The following is a 14,246-nucleotide window of genomic DNA, read 5'->3' as shown; positions in this document are numbered from 1 at the left end:
ATAAAGAATTTGAATTAATAATAATACCACCACCACCTATATATATATATATATATATATTTATGTATAAAAATAAAATAATAGTAAAAAATGAAAACTGTAGAAAAAAAAGAAAACTGACCTGTAATATAGTCAATAGACCAATTATCAATAATAGATCCAAGCGAGTATCTTAATCCAAGATATAAATCAAAATCATGATTATCATTATATTGATGATTTATAAAAGTAAGGGAATTAAGTAAAGAAAATGGAATGATAAGAGTATCATCATCAACAAGAGTAAAATATTTAATTTTATAATTTGAATTAAAGTTATTCATAATATATTTATTAAATAAAAAGTGTATAATGCTATATAATTTTAAACAATGACCATTGACTTGATTTCCAGTTTTTAAATCATTTATAGGTATATTATTAATAATATCATTATGATCACTTAAAATATCAATATTAATAGATTTGTTATTAAATGGTTTAAATAAATGGGAAATTGAATTAAAATAATTATTACAATAAGGATTTAAATTAATTGAATTATAATTTAAATATTTTGTATCTGCCCATAATTGATTAATTTGTGAAACACGACTATGGTGGTATTTCTGAGTAGTTTTTATGGCAATAACAACTTCTTGTGGATTTACAATATATTTTGGATTTAAATTATTTAGTGGAAGTGAATATGAGACACAATTATTTGAAATTCGATAAGATATTGACCAAGTAATACATTTTTTTGGCACTATACTATCTTTTTTATGAAATTTTGGATTTGTATCATCAATATTAATACAAAATTCTGGTATATCTTTTAATTTAATATTTAATTTATCATGAATTAATTTTGATAACTATAAATTATTTAATTTAATTATTAATAATAATAATAATTTTTCTTAAAATAACATACCTCAAAATTTACATCAGTATAAATTTTGTAATTATTTTTATTATTAATATAATTTGCCGAGGATTTTATTGATACTTGTAATGATTCAATAGTAAATCTTCTAATAGCATATCCAGAATGACGGAATGGATATTTAAAATTTTTATCCAAATTATAATGGTGCACTATAGACGGAATAATGTCATTAATTTGAACACCAATAAAATTATTATTTGGAGATTTGATATTATTATTAACATTTGGAATATTTTGTATTTTTTCAAAAATTATTTGTTCTTTATTTAATTTAAATAATAATTCATTTAGTAAGATTGGATCAAAACGTGTATAAGAATTAATTATAAAGAACCAATCAAAATTATTATTAATGGATTCTTTAACATATCTAAAAAGTATGGGTAATAATAATGTATCTTGTGGATATTTGTATTGAATATTTTCTGATAAATAATATACATTATCTTTTGAAATTTTATTATCAATTAACAAGATATCTAAAATGGATTTATTCTTTTTTTTTTTTAAAAAAACAAAAAAGATTAATATGATAATTATAATTTAATGGCAATTACTTACATCTGGTCCAATATGAAAATCATCAAATATTATAAATTTCACTTTTTCTCTTAAATATGTAATATCATTTATTTCATCGTTACAATAAAATGAATATATTAAACAATTAAAAATTAAGTAATAGAATAAAAAAAGTTGTTGATTCATTTTTACATTATTATTATTATCACTTTTTTTTTTAATATAAATATTAAAAAAAAAAAAATTTAAAAATAATAATTTTAAAAAAAATAATTTAAGAAAAAATTTTTTTTTTTTTTACATGTAATTAATTAATTAATTAATTATTATTACCTATAAAGATCTCGATACCTATAGAACGAAGTGGCGGGCAAATCCCCCACGTATTCCCGCCAAAGTTATATTTAAATATAAAATAATTATCAAAAAAAAAAGAAACGAATTTTTTTTTCTTTAATAATAAAATTAAAGGCAAAAGAAGAGAAAAATAACAAATAAAATATTATCAAAGGATAATTAAAAGAATATAAATAGAATTTTCTCTTTAATTGGATATTAGTAATCTAATATATATAAAAAAACACCAATATTATAATAATATTTGGAATAAAGTGGTAATATTTATTAAAAGAAAAAGATTTTTGTATTTATATGTAATATTAGTACATATATTAATATATATAAATATACAGAAATTATAAGAGCAAGATAGATAATTTATTTATTACTAAAATAAAGTCGTTTTAAAAAAGAAAATAGTTATTAGTAATAATAGTGAAAAAAAGTAAAAATGGATCAGAGACCAACACCAAGTCGAATGTAAGTTTATAATTTATGTATAATAATTTAAGAATGAAAACTAATTGTTAATTTTTAGGGCTTTACAAGCAATAAAATTGAAGAGTAAGGGAGCAAAACAAGGATATGATTTATTGAAAAGAAAGAGTGATGCATTATCAAACAAATTTAGAGGAATGTTAAAAGAGATTGTTGAAACAAAACGTTCAATAGGTAATGATATTAAGGAGGCATCATTTGCATTAGCAAAAGCAACATGGGCAGCTGGTGATTTTAAGGATAGAATAATAGAATCATGTAAAAAGCCAACAGTAACAATGGAAGTTGGTACTGAGAATATTGCAGGTGTTAGATTACCTATTTTTGAGATGAAAATTGATAATAGTTCATCTTCAGAAGCATGTCATATTGGTGTGGCAAGTGGAGGTCAGGTAATTCAATCAACAAGAGAGATTTACATGAGAGTATTAAAGGATTTAGTTAAGTTAGCAAGTTTACAAACTGCATTCTTTTCTTTAGATGAAGAGATTAAAATGACAAATCGTCGTGTAAATGCATTACAGAATGTGGTTTTACCCAAGTTGGAGGACGGTATGAACTATATTTTAAGAGAATTAGATGAAATAGAAAGAGAGGAATTCTTTAGATTGAAGAAGATACAAGAGAAGAAGAAGGAATGGGCGGAAGCTGAGCTTCAAGAGAAACTAAAGAAGGAGAAAAATAAGTCCAAAGAAAATGATTTTGCTTCATATGATACTATCAAAAATACTGGAGATTCAATTTTGGAGCAAAAAAATGAAGGGATTTTATTTTAAATTATTCACGTGATTTTTTTTTCTATGAATTTGCCTATGAAATATATATCAAGCGACTTCTGATGATATTCATGATAAAAGAGTATTAATAAGAAAAATTTAGACAATTATACATAGTTTTTTAAGCAATAAATTTGAGAGAAGAATTGACAAATAATTCTACATGTATTTTTTGCTTATCCTAGAATAAATTTTTTGAGCGGTAAATGGTAATTCTTTTGAAATATTTAGTGTAAATAATAATAAATAAAAAATTTGAATACTATACAAATATACAGTTTAACTACATAAATATTTTAATAATAATAATGATTAATATTAAATAAGTGGCAACATTTAAAAGAACGCCAAACAAATATGTTTGCATGTAATTTTATAAAAGCGGGAAAAGGGGATCAAGGCTTAGACTTAAAATTAGTGTACACAAATGAAAAACGAGCCTTCGACGAGATTCGAACTCGTGACCTTCGGTTTACAAGACCGACGCAATAACCAAGACTATGCTACGAAGGCGACGCTAATGAGTGGAAAAAATTTGGTCATAATAAAATAATGTAAGATGTGTGAAAAGTGAGGAAAAAGTGGGGAAAGTCATAATGGTGAAAAAGTAGAGAAAAAATAATAAAACATGATTTTTTATTTGTGAGATCAAATTTGATAGGAATATATACATATTGAGGAATATCATATAGACTGGGTTGAATCATATCATATTAGCAGAGCTGGATTATTAAAGTAATAAATTTATTATAAAGAATATTATATTACGTGTTTAAGCGGGTTGAATTATAATAATTTTTATTAAATTGAGCCTTCTTCTAATATAATTTTCTTTTTTTGTCTTTGATTTTTAAGAATTAAATTGGGATTATCATGTTTAAGAGCATTAATAAGGTTGCATCCGTTACAAATTGTAGATGATGATATATATCCACAAACAACACATTTTCTAGCTATATAGTTAGGATTGGAATTAGACTGTTCAAGATTGAGTTCTTGAGCTGCAAGTATCATATTGAAAGAATATTTATAATCAAAGCTTTGAAGTTTACGTATAAATTCACGTGAAACTCCTCTATATGCATCTACAGAATAAGTACATTCTGTCGAGAAATATCTGAGGTTAAGGTAATGCGCATATAGTACAATTTCTTTTTCATAACAGTACATTAAAGGTTTAACTCTAGGCTTAATATTTAAAAAGGCTTCATTTTGAGTATCACTATTTTGTACTGGATCTTTAATTTGAGTAATTTCATTGCTTGTTATTGGATTAATGCATCTTTGTAATCTATTAAAATCACCACGTAATATATTTAATAATAAAGTTTCACATGTATCATCACAGCTATGCCCTGTACAAATAACATCAGCGTGAACTTTGTAACTTCCAATATCCAATGCTTTTCTCCTAAATACACCACAGTATGTACATGAATTTGATTTGTTTGATTTACTTTGAATCTCGTCCATTGTTGTATTAAACATATCTTTGAAGGAAAGAATAGTTAAAGGGCAGTTATAATATTCCTGCTGATATTTAACAACTTCTAGAGAGTCATCCCTATATCCTTTAATTCCTTCATCTACCGCAATCAATTCCAATTCTATTCCATAATCTTTTCTTATGTTTAGCTCATATAACACGTTTAATAGTACACTTGAATCCTTTCCTCCTGAAATACATACTCCAACTCTATTTCCTTTTTTAAACATTCTGTATTTCAATTAATAAGTTGATTAAATTAAGTTAGAATTTCAAATATTATTGAGGCGTGGATATGACTCATAGTCATACTAGAAAATTATTCAGCCTTCTCTAAATGGAAAACTTCATTCAGTCATTGCTTACTTACCTATTTTCTATTATATATTCATGCACTTCTTCCTCAAAATTATGAATAAAACACTCCTTGCAGCTTAGATACCCTGTTTTGCATCTCTTCATCACAATCTTCCCTCCCTTGCAATAATAACACTTCATAATATTTTTCATTGTCTGATTCTTCGATGTATTTATATCAATTACAGTTATTTTTATTTAACCGTTGTAATCTTTTTTTGACATTCAACTTATTAATTCAGAATTGGCGCCAAGCCATGATCATGGTATGGGCGCCAATTGTGGTGCCGAATATATGTTATATATATATTTATATAATTTTTTTACAACGTAATTAAATGGAAAAAAAATTGTCATAAGTAATGTGATTTTTAATTGGAATTATATCTGAAATATTCCAAATTAAAATATTAATTCTTGAAATAGTCAATATTATTGTCATTATTATAAAATATAAAAACAAGTGAGCAAAGAGAATCAACACAAAAAGAAAAATAAATTATAATTCTTTGATACTGGCTGATTGTATTTCCCACAATAATTATTCAACTTACCTTTAAAAGGATAACTTGAGAAACTAAATTGATTTAACACAAATTATTGTGTCCAAATGAAATACTTGATGTAAAACTAATATTTAATTATTTTAATAATAATATTATTTATTTTCGGTACCAGTCAAAATATATTTTTTTTAAAATTCAGTTCAATTTAGTTCATTTATTTCTAATTAATAACAATTAATCGAAATACATTAATTCATGTGACAGAATTAATCAATTAACTTGTGTTCTATTTAAAATTTATTTCTCAGTTAATGAAAAGGTAATTATTAAAAGTTTTGTTTAATTAACCAAATATACAGAATTTTATTGGAAAGAAGAATAATTGAATCATGAGTTTGGAAATTGATGATAATGATAAAAAACTACTCTCCCACTTTTTGCAATTATCAGTTCAAAGAAAGATACAAGGGTTCAAGTTTAGGCAAGAATTGAATAAAAATACTAATACTGATGATAATTATAATGGAAGATTTTCAAATATTGAAGTAAAAAATTTATACCATGATTACTTCAAAGCCGTTAACATAATTAAAGAGTTATTTAATGACAGATTTGACCAGGATTTTAATGTAAGAGTAAATTTGATAAAGAATTTAGAAAAGATTTTGAAAATTGATCCAATATTTACTTGTCTAATTACTCTTAAAATTTCATATTTGATTAATGATAATAATATTAATGTAATTAAAGCTATAATTGATATGTTATATAATCAAATTGAGATTATAATTTCTGATCTACTTTTACCATATTCGATTAAGCAATTATTAATTGAAAAAGAGAACTATAAAAAAATAGAAGAATTACAAGAAAACATCTTTAATAAGGATTCTTGGTGGAATTCTGAAATATGTAGAGAATTAAGTTTAGGAACAAATGAGTCATTGGATAGTTTTTACTCAATAATTAAATTAATTTCAAAAATATTAGAAACCCATGGTAATGGTGGAACAATAAGTAATAGACAAAAAGATAGAGATTTAATAATTTTAAATTCTTATCAAATAGATGATGAATGGAAAAAGGAGATATTATATAAGAAGGCACTTAAATTAGCTTTTAAAATATTACGTATATGTATGATTAATACAAATATATTGCAAGAAGTCAAGTCAAATTTAATAATAGAGTCAAGAAATAGAGTAAACCATCAATATTGGGACTATCCAGGTAACTTTGATTTAAATAAAAAGAGCCCAAGAGTAATAACGATGCACAATTCTCAAAATAATAGTAACTATGTTTATTTTAATCAATTTGGATGTATATTACCAATAGAAGTAGTTCTATGTAAAAAATCGATATTAGTTTTTGAGAATATTGTTAGAAGTATTTCAGATTCAATAGAGTGCTCAGGAAAATTTTTATTAAGGTTGAAAAATAACAATTACCTTAATGTATGTTATTGGATTCAATTTATAGGTTGGCTTTGTAGTTCAAAAGGAATATACCTTAGCAGATTCATTTCTTCGATAATAGAGTTTTCAAAAGACATTTTCAGCCAAAATAATGAAAAAGAAATTGAGAAAATAAATGCAATAAAATTCGTATTTCAAGAAGAACTACTACGCATTCTTGCTTCAGCACACACTTATGATAATATAATTCTTTTTGGTGAGATTATTAGCATTCTTAATAAACTTGGAAAGAAGGGAAATCTTTACGAACTCAGGCAAGAAGCCATAAACAAATTTAATAAAGATAATAAAGATGATAATAAAAATACTAATAATAATAGTATGCATGTGGATGAAAAGAATGAGTCATCAAACGACACTTTCCCGCCAATTCAGGCACAAAAACTACGTGGTAGGTCAACTAGATACTCATATAAAAGAATGAAGTATGATGTAGATGATGGATTTTATAAGATTTCTCCACAGAGTGTGATAGAAGGAGTTACTTGGTTATTTTTAACAAACTCTTATTCAAATGTCATAGATATTGCTATAAATAATTTTTTAAATTTGAAAATACCAAGTAACTTATTTCTCGAAGAGGGAAATAATGAGGAATGTAATAGGCAAAGAAAGAATGTAGACTTAATGTTAAATTCAAGCAAATTTCCATGGACTAATGAATTTTCACCTTTGGACAGTAATAAAAAATTGGAATTTAACTTCCAAGATGAGAAACAAAACATTGAAGAGGACTATGAAAAGGAAATTAGGAAGTTGGATGATGAAATGTTTGTTTTTAAATATCAAAATAAAGAAATGAAACAGGTTCTTGACACGGGTTCAGACATTGATCCAAATATCATTGAAGAAGATTTTAATAGCAAAAAAAGAACTTTAAGTAGTTTAGTTAAAGTAGATAACGCCATAACTGAAGAAAAATATGAGATAGAAGGTTTGACAAATGCGATAAATACTGGAACCTGGAAAGAATTGAAAAACAATAGTAATAGTATTAAATCTATATTATTTTCTCAAATTATTACGAGTGTATTGGTATCTCCAGTTGTAGATATATCTACTGATGGATTATGTAAAGTTTCAAGAACAATGTTAAATAATAATCAGTTAATGAATGTACTAAAATATGGACAGTTAATTTTAACGTCTTGGGAATTATTATTAAAAAGAATTAATGAATCAGAAGATAAAGATAATGTTACTAGTAATATTGAGAATTATGGCGAAGGTGTTAATATAGCTTGGAATTTACTTGTAGAAAGAATTACTAATGCTTTTGAAATTTTATTCTATAAATATAGGCTTTTAATAAGATTAATTTTAAACAAAGAAAGAACTCTTTTAGATAATAAAAGTGACTTAAAAATGGAGCAAGTTTTTATCGAGATTTTGGTAAAAACACTCTTAAGCGAAACAAAAGAACTATTAACAAATATTTTACTTATAACAAATATTAATGATGAGGAATATAGTAATGAAATTAATGAGGATTACCTTGTTTATTTGGATAATATACTTTATCATAATAAATTAAATTCACATAATATTCAGTTTATGAACGAAAATTCGATGAATAATAATGAAGCATTAAATACTTCAAATAAGTTAAGAAATATTAATATAGTATTCATTCTATGGATTTATAACTTTGTTTTGGAGCAAAGAATTAAAGTATTACACAACTTATTCTTTAGATTTTACCATTTAGATTCAAATGTAAATCAAACAGAATTGATTTTTGAAAAAGTATTTCAATGGATTATTAGTGAAAATGATATGAATAACGATGTAATTAATGAAGAAAATGAGAATCAAATATTTTTTGATTATAGTAAATTATTCATTTTTTGTTTCAATAACTTCACTAAGTGCATTTCTGATTATGATACTAAGAGCAATATTTTTCTTTCTCAACTCAAAAATCTTATCATGAATACACCAAAAATACCCTTAAATTTTCTGAGATTATTATTCAATCAATGGATATTCTCTAATAATTATTGCATGCAATTGTCCACATTAAGTAATGAACATCCCGCCCAAATGAATAGTGATAATGCATTACTGTTAAAAAGAGAATATGCATTAAATATATTTTATGAACTATTGAATTCAAGTTACCCAATTGATGATATAAGGAAAATTTCATATTTTGTATTGGTTGTATCATTTTTAAGTTATAATTCAAATGCAAGCAATTCAAATTTCTTGGATAATATTTGTTTATTTTTTGAAAATGAGGAGCCTGTGCATACAGAGTCAAGTTTTGACAGCTGTGAAGGTAATGGAAAATTAGATCATGATATTAATTTCTTTGAGTTTACTAAGGAATTATTTTCAATTGAAAATATTCAAAACAATAAGAGGATTAATATTCAGTTAAAACAAGTAAATAATCAACGATATACTTTTGTTGAGAATTTAATTTCAGTGTTATATTGTAATATAAACAAAGTAAACATGGATTCCCATAATGATGAACTTACTAACTTAAAGACTTGTTTGAATGAGGAAATGAATAACTGGAATAATATCAAAATTTATGGTGAAAAGTGGATGATTATATTATCATTTATACTTGTTTCTACTATAATTTCAGATGAAATAAATAGTGATTATAACGACGAAATAATTACTGATTTATTTAAGACAAACAAATTTATTTCATTAATAGCAAAAAACGTCCTAGAAATGATTAAACATGAGTTGAGGCCAAAGTATAAAAAAAAATACGATTTAAATATTCATATTTATAATTACTTTAGAGGAGTCGTAGACGATTTAGATGATGAAAAAGATAAAGAAGATTTTGAAGATGAATTTAATAGGTCAAATGTTAATGAAAGAATTCAAAATATGGTAATAGATCAAAATCAAAGTAATGATACTATAATGGAAACGATTAATTTGGAGAATATTGAAGTTACGTATATAGGTTATGTTGAAGATTTATTTTCTCGTTCTGCCTTATTATTTAAATATTATTCTATACGATATCCATGTTTGATAAATTGTTTATTTAAGTTATATTCAAGAGTTATTGACGAAATACATAAAAATCAACAAGATAAAAGTAATAATAATAGTAATTTGAAGATGCTCAAATTATTAAATAAAGTTAAGGATTTATATAATAATTTATTTAAGGAAATTGTTTTATTATTCAAGCAACATTATAAAAGTGAAAACGGCAACTTGGGAGTTTTAATAAAAGAATATTTAAGAATATTGGATATATATTCAAGTGATCATATAAAATATAGTTATTTATTTGATTTTATTGTTCATATACTTGAAAACATTAATTTCAGTAACTTGGAACTTTGCCTAAAGGTATATAATATATTTAAAGATACTCAAAACATTAATATAATTATACCAATGATTGGTTATTATGATTTACAGAAGATTAAAGAACTATTGCCATTAATAATTAATAAATCAGACAAACCAATGATTAAAGAATGCATTAAGAATATAGTGACAAATCCATTTGCTTTAAAAGATAAAGTTATTTCATCATCTGATTTATTATTATTATTAATATCATACAGTTATCCTGATGTAAATTATGTGGATAAGAAAAAGACTGTGGACATAATAGATTGTTGTTTTGAATTAACACAAAGTAATCCACCAGTATTTGATTCGGAAATTATTGCATCAGTAATTGGTAAAATTGTTCAAGATGAAAAATCTGTGTTCCCAAGAACACTCGGAAGAACTCTTGTGTTATCAGTAATGTACTTACCAACAGTTCGTTCATTTATTTCATCATTTGTTATTTCTTCTTTAATAAGAAACTACAAAGTATGGGAGGATACTTTAACTTGGAGGGGTGTAAAGCATTGCATTCAAAAACTTTGGTGTGATTATAAAGCTTCAATATTTCCAAGTTTAATTTTACTCCCCCAAATAGAATTTCAAGGAATATTTAATGAATTAATTGAGACAAATTCTGATTTAAGAGTTGATTGTATGGATATTATTAAAAAAACGGTGAGTTTAATTAAATATAATATTATATAAAGTTGTTTTTATGAATTTATATTAACTTAAATTAAATTTTAGAATTTGAGATCAATACCACAATATGTACAAGATGCATTAAAAATATAATAATTAGCAAGTATTGTCTTTTTTTCTTTTTGGTAGAATTGAATCAAAAGTTTTATACCAGTTATGCGTCTCATTATATTTAACAATACATTCAATTACATGATTAATTGTAAGTACTTGATTTGAGCATAAAGTAATTCCGGATTCTATAATTGGTAGTCTGGCAGTTTTAATATTAAACTCCTCAGCTCTAAGTTTACTTATATTTTTGTATTTATTTCTGTCAATTATTCCGCCAATAATAAATATTTGTTTGTTATTAAATCCTTGATTTGATGAATTTCCATATTCATCTTGGTCTTGTTTATTTGCTAATACATTATTTGAATCTGCTGATAAGTAAATAATTTCATAGTTTAAACTTTTATCAGAAAATCGATCATAAACTACTTTATTAACTTTATCGCTTAATATTTCAACTCCAAGCCATGATTCTGCCAATGTTTTATACAATCCTTGTTTAAGCCTTTGAGAAACACCACATATAATCATCTTTAGAGGAATTATAGATTTTCTTATACAAGAATAAGATATACTAAGTTGTACGATTAAGCTTTTGAGATTTCGATCAGAAAGTTTGTCATCATAGTCACAGTCGATAATAAGAGTTGGTCCAAGTCCAATATTATTTAAGTAATCTTGATTGTTTCTAAAGTTTCTATTTTTCCTATTATCATTAGTTTTCTTCTTTGTTTGGCATTTTACATGTTCATTAATATTTTCTGAAGATACTTCAGACTCCATTTTGTGCCTTAATACCAACAGAGATAAGTAATTACTTTCAAAGTGCTTTTTTCTCCCTATTTTTTAATAAAATAATATCTAATTCTTAAATGAAATGATTAGTATTTCATCTTTACCGCCAAAATAAATTGTGCATATTAAAACACGTCATTTTTTACAATGTGGAGGGTAACTAAATTTATTAAAAATTATTGTGGGCCAGGAAAGGAACAAAAGTGAGGGCAGAAAAATAATTATAAGAGTAAATGAATAAAAAAAATTAAACTTTTAAATCATATAATTAAACAAATATAGAATAAAGGTTTATTAATTAATGAGAAATTGGAATTTCGATAAAAATAGAAATCAAAGGAGTGAGTATAAATAAGTAATTTAAAAAAATGATTTTGGAGTTGTTAGCAATCATTTTTATAGTAAACTACTTACTATTGCATTTTCCAAAAATATTAAGAGCAATTAATGGAAGTAATTCAAAACTAAAAGCCTCTGAAAGCGTTCTAGGTAAAGGAAGAGGCTGTTTACATATTTCACATAGAGGGGGATCGGAAGAAGCTCTTGAAAATACAACTATGGCATTTGACCATGCAATAAATGATTGTAATACAGATATGTTAGAAACAGATGTTTGGCTAACAAAAGATAATTTATTAGTAGTCTTGCATGATGAGAATTTACTAAATATTTGTGGTGTTGATAAAGTAGTTGGAGAAATTAATTATGCAGATCTTCCATTGACAAAAGATTCCGAATCTTCAACGCCATCATCAGATTTTTTAAATCATAGTGAGTGGAAATGTTATCCAAAAAAATTCTCACCACAAAAGTTAGTAACATTGGAAGAATTATTTCAAAGATATCCTGATACGCTAATTTCTGTGGATGTTAAAAATCCTGATAATAGACTAGCAGTTTCTAAAACTGTTGGATTGGTTAGAAGATTTAAAAGAGAAAATAAAACAATGTTAGGTTCATTTTCTAATGAGAATATTAATTATTTAAGTGAATGTAATAACAAGAATAAAAATGAGCCAGAATTAGTAATATGCATTGGTAAAGATAAATTATTAAAGATTTTACTTGCATATTTTACAGGATTTTTACCTTGGATTAAAATAGAAGAGCATGTATTATCTTTTCCTATGAGTTATATATTCTTTTCATCATATGGAAGAAAGTTTGCAAATAAGATCTCTAAATATTTGAAATTAAGTAAATACCAGTTAAAATATATTGAAAATGAGTTTGTACCAAATATTCTAGTTTGGTTATTCAGTAGGAAGTTGTTAATAAAGCATTTACAGAAAAGAGGTATAAGATGTTTTGCTTGGGTATGTAATAATGAAAAAGAAATGAATATATGTAAAGAATTAGAATTGGATGGAATAATGTCAGACAGACCAACTTTATTGAGAGAATATTATATAAAAAATAAAATAAAGCCTTTTAAATAGATTTATTGCTTTTCTTGATTATATTTTTCATGTAAAGCATTAATAAAAACTTGCATAGGATTTTTATTAATTAATGAATCGAAATTTATGTCCAGTCCAAGAGCAGTTGAGAGTGTAAATATTTGTTCGGAATATATCGATTCATCCAATAACCTCATGGTATATTTAACTTGAGGGCAGTTTAACACTGAGTTAATATCTTGAATGTTTCTTTGATTTGAAGGCATTTGTTCTTTAAGTTCCTCTATTAAGTTTTGGTCTAGTTTAAGTTCATTAATAACTTCATTTGTTAATATTTCAGATAATGAGATTCTTCTTTTACTAGTGTTATTATTCATTTGTTCAAGTATGCTTCTTATAGTTTTGTTTAAATTATTGGTAACTAACTTTATCTGAGTATTTAAATCGTTTAAAAGATCTTCAAGAATTAAATTTTTATCCTGTATCCAGTAAATACTTAATGGCTGCGAGTTTTTCTTTAACACAAAAACATTATTACTCTTACTTTCCTTAATTGAAGTGAATTTTAGTTCACTTTCTATTGTTATTTCATCCTCATTAATTTGTTTATCTATATTGTACCATCTAATTTTGTGTGTATTTCTATCCAATTCTTTAATAAACTGAAGTTTTCCTTTATCGGTGCATGCTTTCACTATCTTACCATCCCACGTCATTTTTCCTACTTTGTATTCTTTAATGACGTGTATTGATTCTTGCATTTTTTTTAATCTCTCTCTTTCTCAATCAATATTAAAAAACAAATATGAAAAAATATGATAATAATTTAAATGAAAATCTTGATGATATATTAGATTGGTTTTAATATCAATTTTATAATTAATTTCCCATCAAAAATAAATAACAAAACACGTTGGCGCCTAATATTCCCACATGAACATTTTTCTTTTTATTTGAAACGGCTAAGTTAAATATATATATTTGTATATATATAATGATTAATGCAAGAAAACCAGTCAAAAAAATAAATAAATATTAATCTATTATTCTAGTAAAGCTAGAGCAGTTTCCTTGAGTT

At 24.6% G+C, this 14,246-nt stretch overlaps 7 protein-coding genes across 7 annotated transcripts; 3 read left to right on the top strand and 4 right to left on the bottom strand.

Moving 5' to 3' along the window:
- Positions 1–14: 14 nt before the first annotated feature.
- ELE39_002803 (uncharacterized protein) lies at positions 15–1,639 on the bottom strand (the record flags this gene model as incomplete). The annotated part of the gene is made up of 3 exons (XM_067345907.1): positions 15–857; positions 917–1,426; positions 1,493–1,639. 3 exons carry the CDS (start codon positions 1,637–1,639, stop codon positions 15–17), a joined length of 1,500 nt encoding a protein of 499 aa, XP_067201765.1.
- Positions 1,640–2,243: 604 nt separating this feature from the next.
- On the top strand, positions 2,244–3,066 carry ELE39_002802 (vacuolar H-ATpase subunit D; the record flags this gene model as incomplete). Its single annotated transcript, XM_067345906.1, has 2 exons — positions 2,244–2,272; positions 2,331–3,066. 2 exons carry the CDS (start codon positions 2,244–2,246, stop codon positions 3,064–3,066), a joined length of 765 nt encoding a protein of 254 aa, XP_067201764.1.
- An 801-nt stretch (positions 3,067–3,867) lies between these two features.
- ELE39_002801 (thiouridine synthase) lies at positions 3,868–4,782 on the bottom strand (the record flags this gene model as incomplete). Its single annotated transcript, XM_067345905.1, has 1 exon — positions 3,868–4,782. One exon carries the CDS (start codon positions 4,780–4,782, stop codon positions 3,868–3,870), a length of 915 nt encoding a protein of 304 aa, XP_067201763.1.
- Positions 4,783–5,804: 1,022 nt separating this feature from the next.
- ELE39_002800 (symplekin tight junction carboxy-terminal) lies at positions 5,805–10,922 on the top strand (the record flags this gene model as incomplete). The annotated part of the gene is made up of 1 exon (XM_067345904.1): positions 5,805–10,922. One exon carries the CDS (start codon positions 5,805–5,807, stop codon positions 10,920–10,922), a length of 5,118 nt encoding a protein of 1,705 aa, XP_067201762.1.
- A 93-nt stretch (positions 10,923–11,015) lies between these two features.
- ELE39_002799 (tRNA -methyltransferase family) lies at positions 11,016–11,756 on the bottom strand (the record flags this gene model as incomplete). The annotated part of the gene is made up of 1 exon (XM_067345903.1): positions 11,016–11,756. The coding sequence occupies one exon, from the start codon at positions 11,754–11,756 to the stop codon at positions 11,016–11,018; it is 741 nt and encodes a 246-aa protein (XP_067201761.1).
- Positions 11,757–12,136: 380 nt separating this feature from the next.
- ELE39_002798 (glycerophosphoryl diester phosphodiesterase family) lies at positions 12,137–13,207 on the top strand (the record flags this gene model as incomplete). The annotated part of the gene is made up of 1 exon (XM_067345902.1): positions 12,137–13,207. The coding sequence occupies one exon, from the start codon at positions 12,137–12,139 to the stop codon at positions 13,205–13,207; it is 1,071 nt and encodes a 356-aa protein (XP_067201760.1).
- A 2-nt stretch (positions 13,208–13,209) lies between these two features.
- ELE39_002797 (uncharacterized protein) lies at positions 13,210–13,929 on the bottom strand (the record flags this gene model as incomplete). Its single annotated transcript, XM_067345901.1, has 1 exon — positions 13,210–13,929. The coding sequence occupies one exon, from the start codon at positions 13,927–13,929 to the stop codon at positions 13,210–13,212; it is 720 nt and encodes a 239-aa protein (XP_067201759.1).
- Between the last annotated feature and the right edge of the window lie 317 nt (positions 13,930–14,246).

The sequence above is a fragment of the Cryptosporidium sp. chipmunk genotype I genome (assembly GCF_004936735.1).
Source record: "Cryptosporidium sp. chipmunk genotype I strain 37763 chromosome Unknown contig_31, whole genome shotgun sequence".
Classification (NCBI taxonomy): domain Eukaryota; phylum Apicomplexa; class Conoidasida; order Eucoccidiorida; family Cryptosporidiidae; genus Cryptosporidium; species Cryptosporidium sp. chipmunk genotype I.
The sequence above is the reverse complement of the archived record's forward strand: the minus strand, read 5'-3'. Positions and strand labels throughout refer to the sequence as shown.